We start from the raw sequence: 20,612 nt of genomic DNA, 5'->3' as shown, positions 1-20,612 counted from the left end.
CATCAAATGAAACACTTTCCAAAACTCCACCATTTAATAAGCTAACACTACTTTTTGTAAAAAGTTTGTGTGGTAATCAGGTCATGTTTAGACATAGCTGCGAAAGAAAAAAACTGATATTTCACAATCTTCACTCATTTTTGAGAACATACGCTAAGCTTCAACTCCATAAATCAAACACAGCGATGCTGGGCCTAGGTCAGACTTCTATTTCCGACTACTGTGAGGCGCCTTCAAACGATTACTGAAAGGGGGTTATTCCCAGTTATTCCACGGAGAAGGAAACAATGCTTCGCGGCCGAGAATGCAGTTTTTGCTATAAGCAATGCGAAGCGGCACAGTCAGCCATTCCTTACAAGTCGCCGAGAAGTTTTGCGATGCCATGCGAGTCACAGTCGACGTAGGCCATTAATTAATGGTTTCTCTAGAAGTCCATCCGTAAATTCCTCTTTCTTTGTTTCTTCCTTGCAGTCTTCTCCTTGAGAACTTGTTGTAAATGTATAGATGAATCAGTTTCCGCAACCGATTCCAATTAATTTTCCGTGTATCCTATGTTAAATCTTTACGTATCGAAAATTGCATAACAAAAGCGGACGTATTTACGCATGTATGAGTGGATGAGTGTAAAACATAGTGAAAAGTACTAGCAAATCTCTATCCTCTCATATACTAATGAAAGGGTGCGGCCTATCTCTTCAAGGAAAAATTCCATACCTACAAAACAAAATGCATTTTCAAGAGTGTAAAATCTCATACATATGATGATTAAGAAAATGGTTGAAGCAGTTAGAATACTTTTAACTCATTCACGTAAGATTTTAATGCAAAGCGAAAGAACGATTTTTCCTAGAAAAGTTAGATATAAAGAGTATTTTCAAGCACCATAGAACTCCGCCTATCTCATTTTCTCGTCACCCAAACCTCCCTTGTGTGGCTACTAAATCTCAAGTGATACCTTTCAAAGACTTTAGTTTAAGTGATATTTCAACATAAATATAAATAGTCATGACTTCGAGCAAGGAAGTCTATTCTTTATGCCACTAATAAATTAGTACCTTGACATAAAAATAGCTACCCATAATAATACGAGTTTTAATGGATCCCATCTTTCCGGGAACTTCATTTCCAAAACGAGAAAATTCGGAAGCCACAAGACCCAAATAAATTGCAAAAAGCTTAGAAATTAGCAGCTCTCATGACACCAACATTACTGAATAAATATACATAACAGTTAATGGGTCAATTCCATACTAAAGAAAGCGATAATTTTTAAGCCAAACCCAGCGCATGAGGGTATAACATCTAATTGAAGCCGTAGATCAATGCGACTGCCTATACGCGGACCTTGCCACCAATTATTCGTATTTGAAACATATGTATAAATACCAACTTAAAAATATAAATCAAGTAGTCATTGCTTTTTTCAAACAGTAAATATTTAAAATCACTGGCCAAAATATATTTATCTACTTAGTAGTTAACACGTTTGAATTTATTTTGGCACAGATTAACTCATGTAGCAGAATATCATATCATATCACGCACATGAAGTTATGATTCTAGCATTCGATTAAAGTATCTTGGTTGGCAAAAGCACAATCAGGTTACCTGCCTTGAAAACTAAATATTGTATGAGTTGAATGAATAAAACTTTGCTTTTTTCCACCAGGTGATTTCTTTTGTCCGACCATGTTTTCGTTAAGCGTAACATTTTCAACTAAATATTATGTGCAATTATTTGCATCGCCATAAATAACGGATTCACCTCAGTTATTTAGCTGAAAATCTCATTCATCTTTCTGCTTTAGGGTTAGGGAAGGAAAAAAAATATTATGAATGGAGAAAAATCTCGCCTCAGACACCATAATTCTTCCCCGTCTAATCCCCAGAATTCCTCAAATGACTTTACAATACCCTACACTCACCGAAGCTATTATTTCCCCGCCACAAACCGCTCCCCAATAATTCACGTCACGTCCCAGGAGCCACCTGTTCATAACCAGTTCCACATCCTCCGCACACGCCTACCCAATCGACCAAAATAATATTTAGCCCCGCTCCAAAGCTCCAGCCGACAACCTCATTTCGCCCGCAATGATTCCTTCTTCCATTAAACCCCACGACTCCACAAACTCCCTGCTCCGAATGACCTTCATTCATTGCCAACTGTTCATCTCTCTTTAATGGACCATCGCCGAAAAAGAACAATTGACTGAACAGCTTCCGCAAACGCTTTCTTTTTGGGAGCATCTCCAACAAACATGCCAATTCCCACCTCCTCTTCGATTCCCAGACATGTTCCGTCATTCTGAAACTCGCCTCCCCACAAAAAAAAGTTTCCCTCGCTTTCTCAGTCGTGAGTCTATAAGCGACTCTGCAGCCTCAATCAAAAAATTCTTTAACTGGACAAGAAGGTACACCACTTCCTTCAATATGATTCCTCGCCGGTATTCCCACGCACCTGGGCAACATTAATGCTCTTCAGTTATTACGATGGAACGCACCTTATCCATATATCCTCAACTTCATTCGTACTATAACTTTTTTTAGCTATTAATCATTAACTACTATCTAATACCGTATAATAGTCACTATATTTTTAGCTAATTAATTAACTATTAATAATTAGGTGAAATTATGAATTGTTTGATAAAGAGCTACGATAAAAAATGCTGTTACCATATTAAATTAGTAAATAGGTGATTATAAAATGCATTATAATTGAAAGAAACAGTTCGTTGCATTTCGTTCATTTTGTTCGTTGGATTTAAATGCTGTTAAATGAAATGATTTATTCGACGTGGTCTTCCACACATCGTGCCGCATATTATACAAGGATTTAAAATGGATGAAAGGACGAAGTAAATTCTAGATCAATACAACAATTTTTTTGATATTATAAAAATATTACTAAAGATGAACATAAAAACCAATCCTAGCCCTCGAAACAGATAAATGACTGGTAAAATGCTAATTAAATGACAAAATAGCAAAAGAGCAAATTAAAATGAAAAAGAAGAAAAAAACAGTAGGCACAAAAGAGCGACTTATCCCTCGAGTTGTGGGGGAAAGGGAAGCGAACTGGAAGTGATTGGAACGCAGAGTCGGCATCGGCCAACATTCCAATGCTCTTCCTTTTTTCCCATACCTTCCCGCCGATCGTCCTCGGCGAGATTAATTGTAAACGCACGCACCGGGGCTGTCAGTCAGTCAACGCCAGCGGCGACAAAGGGCTTCACTCACGCATGAAAACCCCTTAACTGCTCAATCGAATACTCTCACGCTTCAGGCAAACAACAACATCACCGACACAATCCGACGGAATCCTTGACATTTTTCATTCAATCGCGGCGGAAATCGGGACGCGCGAGAAATGTAAATTTTGTCTGGACATTTCAAACGCAGCCGTAGGAACATTATGACGTGATTTGGGCATGTAAACATCGCCCACACATAATTAAATAAATTAAAAGGGATCGCACTAGCACCACGTTCCTCAGTATGGCTGGGAATTAAACCTAACCGCATGCTTCAAGCCCAATTCGGCAACTATTAAGAACTTCATTCCACTTCAACACCGTAAAAAACGTGAGACTTTTTTTGTCTCATTATTACAGTTTTTAGTCTCAAACGTTGATCCCAACACTTATCACAATAAGCAGAGAATACTTACTATACAAATTCTATCCAAATACATTACCACCACCGGTCAAATAGCATCGTAATTTGCTATTGCGCCCCGTTAGGTGAACACAGATGAAGACTTACAAGAATAAAAAATGATAAAGGCAACCAACAAAGGGGTCGCAAAGGTAAAAGGAATTTATGAGCAGAAAAAAATAAATACGAGCAAAATTTGGAGCCAAAGGATTTGGTCAGTCATTCGGTTTACTGAGTACATGATTAATAATACATTTACGCGATAAAAAATAGATCTTGCAGGAAATAAAATGAAAGAATGGTTTTCCCGGTTTATAATCACCACCAGTCCCCTTATACATCCCTTCCGTTCGCTATTGCCACTTCTTAGTCACATTCAATTCCTAAGCAAAATTTTTACTATAATTTTTTCCACCAATTTCTCACTAAACATAACGCCATGGTTTATTCTTGAATGACTTCCATTTTTCCACTTTTCCAAGGAATTTAATGACATGACTAGAGTCAATACACAGTATCAATGGGTCGAAGATGCATCGCAATATCTCTAAGGAAAAAATAACGTCGCTAGTCTTCTCGCAAAATTGTTAAAAGGGGGAAATTTGCACTTTATTCAACAGAATATGACGGAACAGTTCCATGCCAACATTAGTGCCTCGAGTACACCATATTGTTTCAAATTTGAAAGAAATGCGTTCTGTAAACTTTTAACTATTTCCAATTTGACCCATGTACATTGTAGTCATGCATTATATTAGGAAGGATTATTTCGGATTCGGTTATTCATACGTGAAGATGTTGCCAATCTCTTATCGAAAGCATACCTGCATCCAGGAATACCGCAGTAAGATTTGCGACTAAAATGAAGGACGTACTTACTCACTTCATCGGCTCATAAGTGTACCGATACTCTGCGGAATAAACTAGTCCATTACTACACTCAACATGATTAACATTGTACTATTTCTCAAAAGTTAGGTCCCGCTCGAGAGTATCACTATAAGTTATCTTGAACTGAACCCTCTGGCTTTCCAGGTATTTGTGCACTAATGCACAGATCTCAGTACGACCAGGAATTAAACTAAGATAACCATTTTCCATATATGTAGATCCTCTGCTTACTAAATGCACACCCACTAAAAAGATTAAATCAAATATTCTCCTCTCAAAAGCACTACTCATATCAACTTAACTTGGCGTAACTTTGTGACCCGAACCGATAAGTAAAATACTATACTAATCGCGGCTGAGATCGCGAATCAATCACAAAATCGATTTTGGATTACTTTCTTTGGTTTAAATAATTGTACATAGAAATTGATACCTAACGTTCTGTTGGCTAAAGTTCAGGAGAAAGCAGGGCTTTTCTTAGAAAATGGCTATGAAAAACGAATTACAACGTTGTCTTGAACTAGAAGACGCTCTTCTTCGCAAAACTTTTTAAACAACACAGCTGAGCCAAGTTAAGTTGTCTTGACAAGGCTAAATCCTTTTCGAGCGAGACACTGACTGAGTTCCGTTTCTACGAATTTCCCCACCTCTCAACCGTCATCATTCGGAGGGTACAGCAGCTGTTCCTTGACATCCCCTCCCATCTAGTCCAGGTCCCGTGGTCGGCCACAATATAATCCCACCCTGCCCTCCTGTTTACCCATGAGCGAAAGCCCCGGACAGATTTCTATTTCAAAATTCGCCGCAAAAGCGGGCCACATGACCAGAAAACCGCGAAAAGCAAAGGTATTATTTCATGTTTTTACGTGATTGTAAGCTAATAGACTCTGAGGAATATCGACCAAGCAATGAACTTATTCCTCACTCGATAATTGATCCTGTGATTTCCAAAATATCGGAAGTCCAGTTAAAAACGTATTGCATCAAAGTATTACAGTTCATCGTATACATTCAAATCTACCAAAACTATCACTTCCGTCTTCCCAGCATGTTATGCATGAAGTTACAGAATTTAATATCTATACATAGAATGAAAATACGTTGAAACAACTCCAGTGGCTCTGAGTATTCATATGCATAAAAACTGTTCATCACAAATTTCTATCTGGTGGACAAGTCGGGTCTCGGAATTCAAAGCTTCAGCTTTACAAAATCAATATTTGGTCAAGCACGCTATCGAGTAGATAATTCGTTTATTTCCTAATCACATGAACTGTCGTCCACACAGCACCCATCCAGGAATTTGATTTTTGTGTAATCTCTCCCCACGCCTGGAATTTAATTCGCTCCCACAGGAAAGACAATCAACATTCAATCCATCACACCGACAAAACCAGATCCACCTTTCGAGCGAGGGGTAACTTTGGAGAATTGCCAATTTCCATTTCCAAGATTTTTAATATGCATTATGTGAGAGGATGGATGTTGGAGATTTTTTTCGATAAAATATTCGCGGAAATTCTACTATCTAATAAAAGTGCAATCCCATAATATCCACCAAGCATACAAGACCCAGTCCAATTTCATAATAGCTTATACAAGGGATAATAAATGAAAATTGAATTTTCACGTGAAATCAAAATGCAAAATGATTTTGTATGCTCAGAACTAATGGCATTGGAGGATACGCTCCACATTTACTCAAAGTTAATATTCGTAGGATGGGAATCAGAATCCATTTTCATCGGAATTCAACGTAGTTGAGGGCTATTACCAAGTTAAAAATCAATAAAGTTGAATTTTAAAATTTAAAATCAATATTATTAGCGTTCTAGATATCTTCTGCAGGATGAGGGACCTGAATTCATGATAATAACCCTAGAAATCACCGACAACATTGAGATTTAGTTCATGACAAGTAATTTATTAGTTATTTGAATTAGTTTTCTCAGTTAAATAGCTTATCGTAGGAGTTATTTTTCGCAGCCTAAATTTTTTTAGAGTTTCTATAATATATTATAACAATTTTAAATTTTTTATTTACTCATTAGCACGGTATTTCAACATGCCTTACTTATCTCCGAGGATCATGCGCTGTCGAGAATTATTTATTATTTCATGCAGAGAACATTTACTATAAAATATTTAAAAATTTATACAGTGCAATAAGCTGGAGGAGAATATAGGCCACAGCTCAGCCAGTTCATTCGCTTTGATTACAATTATACTTTGATAACTATTATTTTGCGCCTTACAAGTAATTCACCAGTTAAGTTAGACTGACGAGCTGCCAAGAATAAATGGACAGACAAGAGAGCAAAGAAGGATATCACTCTTTCCAAGCGAATGTTCTTCGTAAAATTCTTTCCGGCTCGCCGCTAGGTAAGGAATGAAACTCGATTTCATTTTCAATTTTCTTACCCATCCCCGTGCGATCTGGAGAGAATTTAATAAATGTAGATTCATCACGCCTTCATTATCTCCGAGGAAGATGCGCTGTTGAGAATTATTTATCATTTCTACTGATCTGTGTACCAATAATTTTATGTGTAATCATTTTCAGGTGCATTTTAGACTGCCTTATACGTTTTTTTTTAATTTTAATTACGCTATCTAAGGTCACACTTTATAATGATGTCCAAAAGTCTAAACGCATAGAGAGCGGAATATACCCTTTTAAAAGACATGCTGTTTTTCATTCATGTTTGTGGAAGGTTACTCGGGATTTCCTTCGGGTAAGGTTCTCCAATTCCATCTCAGCCGACCTTTCGCTGTACGAGTTGTCCATCGTCATCAGGGCATGAGGCAACTCGTGCATCGAAACGTCGGCCGAGATGGAGCTGGAGAACCTGACCCGATGGAAATTCCGAGTAACATTCCATAATTCTATACGCCGGGAAAACCTGCGATCATTTTCCATTCATGCTGGCTTACAGCGATCTGTGTACTTTTCTCTCATTCTAATATCTCATTCTCTTTCGGTCATCAGCGCACGGACTCTGTCCCCGCTGGGGATGCGTCGCCGACGCAGCATCGCGTGGTTCTCCTGCTTCCACCGCCCCCGGAGACTGCCGAGCCGGGAGCGGCGGCAGGCGAGGGGCCCATCCGCATGAGCGAGCTACTGCCAGCATTAGGCCCCACGGCCGTCGACTCTTTGGCGCAGGTCTCGCTCCGGCCTCCCAACGGCGCCCTGCTCACGTTCTCGCGGTCCGAGGCCATGGAGGCCGTGCTCGGGGGCGGGGTGCGCCTCCGGGGACGCCTCTGCGCCCTCGCCCCCGCCCCCAGGGCCCACTGCCGTTCCGCCTCCGACCCCAGGGCCCCCGTCGGCCGGCGACCCACCGTGCTGCAGAGGAGCCAGTCTGCGGACCCGAGGCCCGGCCGCCGCATCAACAGGGCCTCTGGCGGCAGCGGGGTGGACGCCGACGAATCGGAGGCGGCGTCGGGCGGGGGTCGCGGGGGACTCGCCGAGCACTCCCCGCCACCGCCTGAGGCCCAGAAGGATCTTCCGTGGTGCGGGTGTTGGGGCAACGGATGCTTCTGACGTCTGCGGAGGGCGGCGCGGACCCTCCTAAGCTCGTGCAGACATGCATGAACCCCCGCGAGCGATGCAACGCCTTAACAGTGACCGTGAGGTGGTGCCGCCTGGGCACTGCCGATTGAGAAGCGACCCGGAGAGTTATAATTTCTCCCCGAAGCGTATTTTTTGCATTTTACTCTCTCAGGGATTCCACCCAAGACAGTTGCAGCCGATTTCCGAAGAAAGTCCAACGACATGTCACTGTGGTATATGCTAAATAAGCAAACATAATACTATTTCTTGAGGTAGGCCGCCCCAGGGTATTTACACCTACTCTAACCGCTCATCTTTCCAAACCGAAGACTTGGTCGGTTGAGCACATCATGGGGTAGTGTAATGAGTACTTTCTTCACTAACTTGCTATTGACTTTCCGCCGTCAACACAGAAATCGCATTAATGTAAAAAATATACATTTTTCCCAGATTATTGGATGCCTAGAGCTCACTACGCAGCAATCGACAAAACTCATACCTATGTGCTTTGCTCCGGCGCCCACATAGGAGAGAAGCTTCTTTCGTCTTGGGGATTTTCCACAAAAACACCCCCATTAGCCGTAAAGTACGTGGTAGCCAATAATGCGTGGCGGCACCATGCCCAATAGTCCACATACAGTATTACAAGAGTGAAAAACTTTTCCGGAATATATAAACTTATTCTAGAACTACACCGAGTGGTTTTGGTGAGTGGCATGTACCGGTGTCGTGTCAATTACCACGGCGTGTGACAATTTCGGAGGATGTCTGCAGAACAGACGAGCAACTATTGCGCTCGCCTCGCTAGACGTTCATTCCGCTATCCCCCGCTTTAGCCAGCATCTCCTCACTTGGCAGCTGCATTACTTTAGCTTCTTGTTGTGAACATAATCAAGGAAAGTGTTCATTAACGGAATTTATTCTCGGGATACTAATGTATCAGCCATTGCTTTGTTTACTTTGAAGGAAAGACCATAAGAAGTAATGACTTCAAATTTTCAGTGACTGTTCAGGAGAGGATCTTACCTTTTTATATCCAAATGCTGACTGGTGACACCTTTCAAAGCAGTTCGGTTGTGACTACAACGACTTTATGCGAAAAACCGAATTCCGAGCAGTCTAGCACATAGATCACCCGAAACATAGCCCTCAGACATAACGTTCCGCGTCGGTATGTGCTCAAGTGATACTCCGGAATGTGCAACGTTCTGTTCTTGACCGTATTAGCAAGAGACTGAACCACATTTAGCCAGTGATTCTGAAATCAAGTGACGGTAAAATATAGCCGGACTACGCGAAAAATTTCCCCCGGGTGTGCCACGTGAACTCCATGTGATAACTGTGCTATTTTTGTGCTACCGTGCCCTCGATAATTTGATACACCCAAAACGCTACTCTCCTTAACAATTAAGCTGTAACATCCAACTATCCCAGCCAAAATGACCTCTTTCTTTCCACTGCCATGCTATAACACGTACAAAGTTTTGAATATGAGAGAAAATTTCACTGAATAAATGAATAAGTTACACGCATTTTTCACATTTGATTTATTTACAGAATTTGTTCACCCATTTAATTTTAACTTACGCGTGGCTTTAGTTCAGTCAGCAGTTATATCTGAGCCAGAGCAGCCATGAAAAATAATTGTAAATCGATTAGGTGAATTCGAATATCACTCATAAGACTCAATATAGAAAACACGGTAAAGGAACTACAAAGTGGAATGATAAAAAAGGTAGGTATAAGGCTGAGATCTCAGCCACAAAAGGATAGCAAAAGAAGCATCCAGTGGTGATATTATGCTGTCTATCTTAAATTTTCTAGAAAGAAATACTTTTAAAAAATAAAGATTTTATCAAAAGCTCCGTTTTTTTTAATTCAAAATAATAATAATAATTTCCGTTAATGGAACGCTAAGGTTTATCACAAAAAAACACCGTTTCCAATTCCTTATCGAAAAATGAGGGCATAATATATCATCAAGAACCAGCAATCATCGAAATCCATATTCAGCAATACACACACTTTTTATTTGTTTAATTATTTATTTTATTCTCAAACCACCGAACAGCTCCAACAGCTACAACACCCATTTAACAATCAAACGTACACGAACAACCATGCCTTGGATAGGGGAAACTTACCCAGGCGGGACTCAAACCCGCGACCTCATGTTTCGCAGGTGAGGACTTTACCCCGCCGCCACCGAGGCCGGCAAATGAACATCGAAATTCTAAGCTGAATGGTGACATTAGGGTAGTTTCCTTCATCAAAGAAAACGAAAGGCATTGATTGCGATTCGTTACCCACCATTAGTGTATTCATAATATACAAATTATTTGAGATTAGAAATCCCAGTTTAGACGAATGGCAATGGTCAATTTTAACCTCATTTGAAAATGGCCACATTGACGCCCATGCGATGCCACTCCACGACGTCACAGGGGCCTAGTTTCTATACGAGTAGATAGGAGTGTTACATCGTCTGAGATTACCAATGCACGCATGAGGAACAGAGCTCAGGGAAACGTGCCTTAATAATCAACTATTAAAACTGGCTATGGTCGGAAAGTTTCCTTCGTTTGATAAGATATTAATAATCCATAATTCAGCCAAGCGCTACCTACTAGCAGGGTACTCTGCTGCCTGCTAGCAGCCTGCATCGTAGCGGCGCACATATCCTCGCCCCAAGGTCACCTCACTTGCGGCAGTGGGAACCAGAATGACGTCACAGGGGCTTTTCCCGGCATTCGTACTTAGCCGTCGCGTTTTCACGCGCTTGAAAATTTTCACTTTTCATTTAATCGCGAAAAATAGATATCGTCATTTAAAAATCTAAAAGCGTGAAATACGTACTCCAGGAGTAATAATCTTTGATTTAGGCAATAAAAAATAAAAGGGAACCACCCTATTGATGGCCATCTAATGAGTTGGTACTTCCTCGCTTCTTATCGATTAATCTTCGACATCTAAACTCGCTAATACAACAATAGTTAGCAACCCTTATACCACAAGTAACTCCTTCTCATTTCCGTACCTCGAGGCCATCTTCCACGAGCAACATGTTTAAGAGGGCGTGCAAAGGAGGAGTGGTACAGAGTCAGAGATGCATGGAAAGGCGGCGTAAACAGGAAGTAGTGGAGATAAAACCACATAATACACAGGCGCGCAGATGGAGGTGGGTCCGCACACGTGGGACCACACCACAAACAAACACACGCGAGGGGCGAGGGACTGGAAGGGTCGACCTGCTCGCCCACCGCATTTCGAACACAACAAATAATGAGACACAAGGAGAGGCCCTGACCGACGCAAAAATACAACTTATAATTCTAAGTTATCCAGAGAAAAAAAGCAAACAGGCTGATTTTCTTTTTAATTCATCATCATCATCATTAGTCAACAATCCTAAGATTGGTTTGACGCAGCTCTCCATTTCTCTCTCCCATCCGCTAATCTCTTCATAGCTACATATTTATTCTCTTTTACATCCTTTATAACCTGTCCTATATCACTCATCGATATTTAATCTTTCCATTTCCACTTTAAGGTTTTCTAGCTTACCATAAGTCCTGAGTGATCTCACGTTCCATGTACCTATCCTCATAACTTTATCACAATTGACCGATGTACCCTCTCGGGTAGTCCCCGCCCGGAGATCCGAATGGGGGACTAATTTACCACCGGAATTTTTTACCTGAGAGAATTCCATCATGTCAGACAATTTCAAGTTGGAGTAGCTGCGCCTCCTCGGGATAATAATGTGGTGGTTTACCCTTGCCTTCCACATCGCAGTACTACGGCCGTTAAAGTAAATGTTACCACGCCTGAAGTACAATGAGTGTCGCTGTACTGACCATCGTGATCTCCACCTTCACTCATATGAAGAAGAGATGCTGCCCTCTCCTCCGGGTGATGTGAGGCGTAATTGTTGGCGGCCTCATCGCCAAGTCACGGTATCTTCACAGGTTTAGTGTATCATTTAGATGGCCTATCTCACCCAGGGATAGACCCATACCACCTCGGATAACCGCCGCTTTTTGTCCACGACTGCTTATTCGACAAGTAAACTTGCTTATATCGCAGCTAACCTCTATATCTAGAGGTTGACCCACCATCCGCAACCCGGTGGACGCACTCGGTGGCTTAAAGCTCAGCCGCGAGTTCTTTTTAATTACCTTGGGATATTCAGGAGGCATAAACTCCCATTTTTAATTGATAAGGTCATTTTTAATTGATCCCTGTCGATATCGAAAACATAGCACTCTTAGTGGACTCTACATATCCGTCCCTTCATAACAAGATGTCCCTAAATGCGTTTCTAAGTAAACTCTGCATAAAAGGTGGGATGTGATTCCGTCGTCACGTTCTATGAGGATGACGTAGGTCATGACATATCAAATTCCAAACGTCGATATCGAATATCAAGAGAATAAAAGCAAACGTGCTGATTTTCTCTCTAATTATCAAAGGATATTCAGTAGGTATACGTTTTTAATTGATAAGGGTAGGCAATGTCGATATTGAAAAAAAATCGATGACGCGCCGCGGAGTCCGCTGAATCTGGCCGTGAAGTTCGTAAATATTCCCAGCACTACACTCAATAATTAATCTTCATTCTGCACTTTTTTAGTTCTCGGGAATCAATTTTACGTCTTTGGTGACCAATTCGCCCCGTATGGACCATGATGGAGGATGCTAGGACGCGTCGTGCGCCGTAAAGTTTCAAGGTCTAACGCCAAGAAGGCCGAAGCTTCAGTTTTTCAGTGCATAGTAAAGTCGGGTAAGATATAAAAACTCGAGTTCCATCCAATAAACTTATGGCCCACAACTTACCCAGGTAACACTAAATTACGCCCAATATGCGTAACGATTTGATTTGGAAATAAAGAGTGAATTCTCATTTAGTACTTGATGAAATCTGTTCATTTCGCCGATTAAAAATAAATCAAGGTAAAGATGATTACTGCTGTGTCATAAAATCCTGAACTAGTGTAATTTGCTTTATGAAACCCAGATCAGTACAATAAAACTTATCATGGGATGGTAAACATTTACTTCTTGATCTGAAAATCAAAGACAACGTAAAATACCTTGGAGTTATGATGAAACATAATCACTCGCAAGCAGAACTTACACACAAAATGAAAGTATATATAACACCATATATGAATACTTATGTATGTATGAATATACTGTATAATGGAGGAAAAAAAGTCAAAGAGTGAGATAATTCTCGAGCTCTTATTTAGAGAACGACTTTAGTATTTGAGATGCTGATTTGCTAGGTAACATCAACAATATACAGCGCAAGCAGAAAAAATCAATAAGACACGTACTTCGATAAATCTTAAATCGTCAGGCTGATAGAGAGCAACAAATGGGACAGGTACCATATAAAACGCAGCGTACAGTTCAAGTAGACCCAAGTCGATGTAGTTTTGCACGATGTCAGAAACGTGCCTCCCTTACATCTAAGAATTGAATGGCGACAGAAAAAATTTGAGATATTTCGTAACAGTAATGGTTAAAGGCAGCGTAATTATGTTTATGTGAATGTCTTAACCGAGGACTCCTTATGACTTCCTCCTGTACGAATAGCGGGACTATTTACCTCACATAGGTCATGCCAGTGCTTACAGGGTATATTAAACTTCCCTCCTAAACTTCGGAGGCGTATATATTATCGTTTAACGAAATATCTTACCCTAGATTTGTATTTCCCCACAGCCGTTGTATCTTCAAAAACACTGCGCACAGCGTCACCCGGGATGGGCAAAAACTCAACCATGACAAACATTCCAGAGATGGTTATTGAGGAATGATGTTCGAAAAATATAAATAAAAAAACAAGAATAACTCCGCGAAGTAAGAGAAGTTTTCCAGTACGTTTGAGGGGCACGAGGAAATTTAATGCTACAAAATAAGATGAGCTTTTACTCACGCGCGGTATTGGTAAAGTGGGGACTAGTTTCGACAGTCTCAAAACGAAGGATAGGCAATACGCCCACATTATATGACATGAGGGATAGCATAACACCAGGCGAAGCGACCTACAACCACTACACGTTTCACTGTTCATCTTCTCTCACGACTCTCTCCCCTACAATGTATACGCCAATCTTTACACTCACTTTATGACATGACCCTCGATTTGTATGAAACATTTTTACTTGAGAAAATATCAAACATTCTTAAGGCAATTGGGATAAGGCCATCGCGAGCGAGGAAAGACGAGGGACTCAAACTACCTTCAATTTTTTTCGAAATACGGTATTAAGATTTTTTCTAAGTCCATGAATAGCAATGAAATACGTATATGCAAAAGTCACGAGCGATACTCTACAATTGCCGTTCCTCAAAGTCTATTAAAAAGCATTAATAAAAGTGGTTTTGTGATTCCGACGAAAATTTAGATATGGTTTGTTAGGTTTAATTTCACTCAACCAGTCATTATCCGAAGGGAAGGCTACGAACTTATTTAATTAATCCGATTCATCTCTAATATTTCACGAACTTATTAAATTAATCCGCCGTCGGATTAATTTAATAAGTTCGTGGTTTAATAAGTTAGTTTAATTGGGTGGTATTTTTTCTTAAAGATATATTTCCACGACAGCTACAAGGAACCACTTATTCCACAAAATGTTATACATAACCACATGTTAACTCCGTCCCCTTAAAAGCAATCATGATTAAATATTGATCATGTTTTGGGCGCCTCAAAGTATACACAAGGCGCCATGACGTCACTCAGGTTCCGACTCATATTGAGATCCTGGATTCATGAGGCAAATGCTGGAAGGCAGTATCTCTATCGGGCAGGCAGGATGAAATCAAGGTTGCTTACTGACTCTTATAAAAAGAGGTGTAGTACTTAAGCCTTCAATTTACGACTGTTCCTAACATTACCCGCGCATTCTGACGTCACGCGAACCTATTGTGTACACGAGGCGTCCATTTTTGGACCAGTGGACGATATTCCTTTCAGCGTAAGAGGTTTGAAATAACCAACATAAAATTAAACCAGCGCATCCACTAATTTGTCCACCGACGAAACAAATAATAGTAACACGAGATTGTTAATGCGGCACATGTTATAGCGTTCACCCAGTGCTACACTCGATGTAAGCAAGTGATTCAATCCCCGATTGAGGAGCGGAGCACTAGTTTGATCCGGAAGTTACTCCAAAACACCATCAGTATGTGTACCAATAGCTGCTTCGGTTTAACAATGCCCTGATGTTTCCATTGAAGACCCAACGAGGTATACATGAAGCATTATATTAGCGAATATCCAACTTGCCCTTCACATTTTATACCTCCTTCATACTAAATTTTCAATGCATATTTTATTAAATACATTATCTAGGCACTCTAGTAAGGCAATATAGTTTGCATGAAATATCTTCCATTAGTTTAAGATACAAATAACAACAAAGGCCATATGAAGCTATGTTTAGGGCTGAGTGCGGCCCAGCGGGTAGTTGGCCCCTGATCTAGACCAAAATAAAGGAAAAAAGAGTCGTATAACTGTAGCTACAACGAAAAAGAAAACATACAAAAATTATTCATCATTTTCCAGAGAAAATCTGACTCGCCGTTTTTCGTAAATTCCCATCTCCATACACCTACACAAGCTCTACATCCATCTCTGCCCATTGTTGCGTCAATGGAAGACCGTGGACAATGGTTATCCTTCCTTTGGAGCATTTTAAGTGTGACGCGCGACAGTTACGGAAGGATGGAAGTGACTTCATATCATGTGATAAGATAAGATTAAGTTGATTTTGCGTGTATTTATTAAAGTGACATAATAAAAACACTGGCTGAACAATAATTCTTCACCCAATCCTAAATCTGGGTGCTCGGTTCTACGAATAGTTGACAATACGGTAGATGACAAGCATTTGAGGAAACTAAGAGGCATTTGGAAAAGTTAAGGTAAAGACAATTCACAAATCTGAAGTCTTATACGACATATATGGATCATACATATCTATCCTCTACGAGGCTTTTAATTTTGAAGTACACAGGTAAGGTTGGAGGGTGTGTTCATTTAATTAAGTTAATTGGTAACTTTAAAGAACGAAAGTATGGATACGAAATAGATTCATCTCTAATATTTCCTCTGAAATTAAATAAGTGAACGGATAATACAAATGAGTTTGCTTTTTGAGTGTCTGAAATAAAATTGCCAATACATACCTACATAGGGAGAAAGCAGATTGAAGATGGCACAAGAACCATAACTTAACCAAGCCGACCTCTGGGTCTAACAGTCGCATTATGGTCCTAAACAGCGGAATCTAAGTGAAACCTGTGTGCAAGGGCGTATCCAGGATTTTTTTTCCTGGGGGGCACCAGGATCTGATAGGCAAACGGTGTTCTTATATTTGGGATTAAAAACTACATGCAACAATTACTCTATGAAATACACTCTTAATTTTAACATAAAATTATTAATATGTATATATTCATTACGTATGAATTAAAATATAAAATTTGCTAACATTTTTATTAAAAATCTCGTCTATTTTTTAGGCGGATACACGTGCCCCGAGCCGCCCCTTAATCCGCCTATGTCTGTATGCAACACCTAACTTATGCTTTAATGACCCCCACCTTACTTAGGTTGGATATTTTCTCTCATATACCATCAATTCACTGGCAAGTCATATTGCGGCTGTCGCCATCTTGGTCCACTGCCGCACTTCCCCTTCACCCTGCCTTCCGCCGTCCAACCCTACTCTCCACCCTTTGGGAGAGGGAAGGCACTCATGCCGCTATATCATCCACTGGTCCATTCTAACTTTCGTCCATCCCGCGGGGAGAGCGGACAGTCGACCATGCCCCTATTTCTAATTTTATCCACCAGGAGGCAGGGCAGGTGCGATGTATATCTTTCACTGGGAAGCGGAAATAGATTCAGAGCCGGACGCCAAATATTCTCTTTCCATGTGCGCTGGTGAGCGGAGCGGTTTGGATTCGGATATGAGGGGGGAGGAATGCCCTTTGATATTAATGCTCAGCAGGGTCGAAATTAATTTATACAATTAACTGGCTCCCTTTATATCATTTTATGTCGCCCAGGCCAACAATTCGACCACATGCCGGCTGCCAGTAAGCATCGAGATAGAAATGGCGAATTGGTGAATTCCCTAAGAATGATAAAGATTTAAATATTATGACGAATATAATGTTCCATCTAACCACAAAATCCCTGAGGCTATCTGATCTGAAAAAAGTCAACGTTGGTGGAAATTCCATTTCTAACGTGACATTAACATAACGATATTTCAGTTTACAGAAGTCAAATGAAGCCTAAACGACTAGTATTATTGTCATTGCAGGTGGGGAAATTGGAACTGAATCCTGAAGGGGTTGTAGGTAATCTCGAAGTAAATAATTTTCTAATGTAGAAAATCCTCTCACTTCATTTTTTTCTGGTATCCCTGAACTCTTCTATTATGCTTATTTGCAATTCTTGCAGTTGACTATTTTGAAGAAAAGGAACCTTAGCTGAGAGGTTTACCGAATCTCCCTCGTTTCTTTTAAAGCATAGATAATTGCACCAAATAAACGGATTCGTTCCATGACCGCGATTTTACTCAGCCGGTGGTCCATAAAGTGAGGCAACACTGGATTTGAAGAGGTCATAGTAGTACTTACCCCCCCCCCCCCAATTTTATCAATTTTTTTATTTATATTAGTTCTGTAGTTTTTGTATCCTTGCATAGGCGTAAAGGGAGTGGAGTGTAAATGATTGATTACAAGTCCAAAACTTGAGAGAAGTCAGAGTTGTATTTAGCGTAGATTGTAGCGTATTTTTTTAATTACACGGGAGACGCCCCTCTTTCCCGGGGGATATCCAATACTCCTCGGACCCCAGTCATGACCCCCCAAATTTTCTGCTGAAACCGCCCCTGATTGATTGTCTGGCAAACAGCCCTACCTTCCATCCCCGGATATTCTCTCCATTTCATGCGCATAACATGTTCTCCATCAGCTGTCATCAATATTCCAAATTTTTTCTTCCTCTCAACAGTTTGGCCTCTATCATTCCTCATACATTTACCTTTTCCAAATCCTCAATTAGCAGTACATCACCAACACATTAATTAAACTCGTCTTATTTTTAATTTTTTTCCATTGATTCCGCTTTTCTTTCACTTTTCTTTATACTTAATCCCTCCCTCGCTCCAGTCAGCTTATTCTATAGATCCTTCCATGCCTCCACATCTCAAAGGCTTCCTCCTGTCTTTTCATCTCCTTTTGCCCCATAGTCCATATCTCGCTGTTACATAGAAAAATACTCAACAAAATGGTCTTAATCAGCTTTTTCTTTAACAGAGGTTTTTATGCAGATGGAATTGAGAAATCTTTTTTTATATCATCTTTGCTCTGAGAATTCTTTATCAAATTTGAGCTCATACGTAAGAGCTACTTTTCTTCCGATGTAGCCAAGCAATTGGTATATTAGGGCGAGAAAAATGTGTCTTCAGTTACTCCAATCGATGTCACAACACTTAGGTCGATTTTGGAAAGGATTCTCACTAAAAGGTCTCAACTTCCGTGTCCACTTGTACGTGTGGTACAACCGCATCAAGTATTATGTATTTTAATCGAGGATTTATTCGCAAATGAATAAGGAGATATATTTAATCGCTCTTGTGCATTGAAACCACACCAAACTCATCACATCGGCGTCACATTTTAATTTAAAAAGGTTGAAAGCACCACCATGACAATATGTTTTGGCTAATCGGAACTATGAAATGAGAATTACAGCTAATGCTAACAGAGAAATCCAAACAATATTCTAGTATCAATTAGAGAATATTCATTTGGGTTGCAAGAACAGTGAAGAATTTCTCTTTAAAATTTATTTAATTTCGTCACATCTTTGCAATAAATGGGCTCTATATCTTCCACACACATATAAATCAATTTTTCGATTCTGAATTACGCACATATCGTTTCTCAGAGATTCAACCTGAGGTTGGTTATGAATATGAATTGTACAGCTCACCGTAGACTGAGTCGTAGGCGTGTGATACTAGATATTCACAATAAGGGAGAAGTTCCTTTCTCTGATTCACCTTCCTGTTTGAGGCAATGTATTTGGGGGTACCCAAAAGGTTCACCAAGGCTTTGAACATGATACACCGCTATTAGTAGCCCAACGCTCAACTCACTGGGTTATTACGCTCCCCCGATATTTATCTACTTTCAAATAAGTACATAAAATAACATTTTGAATCCAATACCCTATGGCAAGTTACCCACGACTTGCTCCTAACACTATCATGCAAACCGTAGCCATGGTTATTAGGGATAATAGTCGCCCGTCTGCTGACTGTTCAGCGTACACTCCACAAGTTTTTCAAGAATTTGAATGGCAATATGAATATTGATTATACGGATTCGCCTCATAAACTTCGTTGAAACTATAGTAAAACTTGTTGAATTCTTAGTTATTTTATGGTTTACTTGAGAGAAATTAATAAACACACCTTATTTCATTTAGTTAAAGAGGACAACAATGTACCTTGTATTTTATTGACTGTAACCAAAATATGTCTCCATGTAGAACATTTAAATGCCAACCATAATAAACAGATGAAAACTGTTTATGTTTAAAACTGTTTATCTTCCAACAAAACTCGCTTATAACGATCTGGCATGTAACGAAGTGCCGCTTATTACGAGGTGAGTTTCCAGTCTCTTGAACTTTCCCATGATCACCAATGTTCATTTCCTCGTAAGTAACGAGTTCGGATGATACGAAATCCCGCTACTACGTACTATTCTTTGGTCCCTTGAGGAACTGTTTCCTCTTTTATAAATAAATTACGGCTATCTTCGCTACTTAATCGTTCCTTACCTTATCATAAGTTGTTCCGACTTGTATCAACGCATAGTTATACTCATCATCATTAGTCAACAATCCTAAGATTGGTTTGACGCAGCTCTCCATTTCTCTCTCGTATCCGCTTATCTCTTCATAGCTACATATTTATTCTCTTTTACATCCTTTATAACCTGTCCTATATAACTCATTCGTGGCCGTCCCTTGCCCTTTTTCCCTTCCACTTGTCCTTCAACGATTGTCTTCATCAGACCATCGTGCCTCAAAATGTGGCCAACTAAGTTGTCCCTTCTTCTGCTTAATGTTTTTAGGAGGCTTCTCTTTTCTCCCACTCTCCTTAGCACTTCCTGGTTACTCACACGGTCAATCCATTTTATCTTCATCATTCTTCGGTAGCACCACATTTCGAATGCTTCCACTCTTGACTTCTCTGCTGCTGTCAACGTCCAAGCCTCGCTTCCATAGAGAAACATACTCCATAAGTAGCATCTGATGAATTGTTTCCTTACTTCTATGCTGGTATTTTCAGCTGTAAGAAGATTCTTCTTTTTGTAGAAAGCCCTCCTCGCCTGCGCTATTCTACTGTGTATTTCTTTCTTGCTCCGTCAATCGCTGGTAATTCGGCTTCCCAGGTAAGAG

The 20,612-nt window shown here is 40.2% G+C and overlaps 2 protein-coding genes across 3 annotated transcripts in view; one reads left to right on the top strand and one right to left on the bottom strand.

Moving 5' to 3' along the window:
• LOC124166516 (C-Jun-amino-terminal kinase-interacting protein 2-like) overlaps window positions 1-9,630 on the top strand; it is a 32,457-nt gene extending 22,827 nt beyond the window's left edge. For both annotated transcript variants that reach the window (XM_046544062.1, XM_046544061.1), the window contains exon 3: window positions 7,541-9,630. In XM_046544062.1, coding sequence (XP_046400018.1) covers window positions 7,541-8,092 — 552 coding nt within the window. In that variant the 3' untranslated portion in view covers window positions 8,093-9,630. The remainder of the gene's footprint in view (window positions 1-7,540) is intronic.
• The window catches only part of LOC124166514 (tyrosine-protein kinase transmembrane receptor Ror), a 122,033-nt gene that overhangs the window by 64,446 nt on the left and 36,975 nt on the right, over window positions 1-20,612 (bottom strand). The window lies entirely within an intron of this gene.

Source organism: Ischnura elegans, chromosome 10 (genome assembly GCF_921293095.1).
Source record: "Ischnura elegans chromosome 10, ioIscEleg1.1, whole genome shotgun sequence".
Taxonomy (NCBI): Eukaryota; Metazoa; Arthropoda; class Insecta; order Odonata; family Coenagrionidae; genus Ischnura; species Ischnura elegans.
This window is presented reverse-complemented; position numbering and strand designations above follow the sequence as displayed.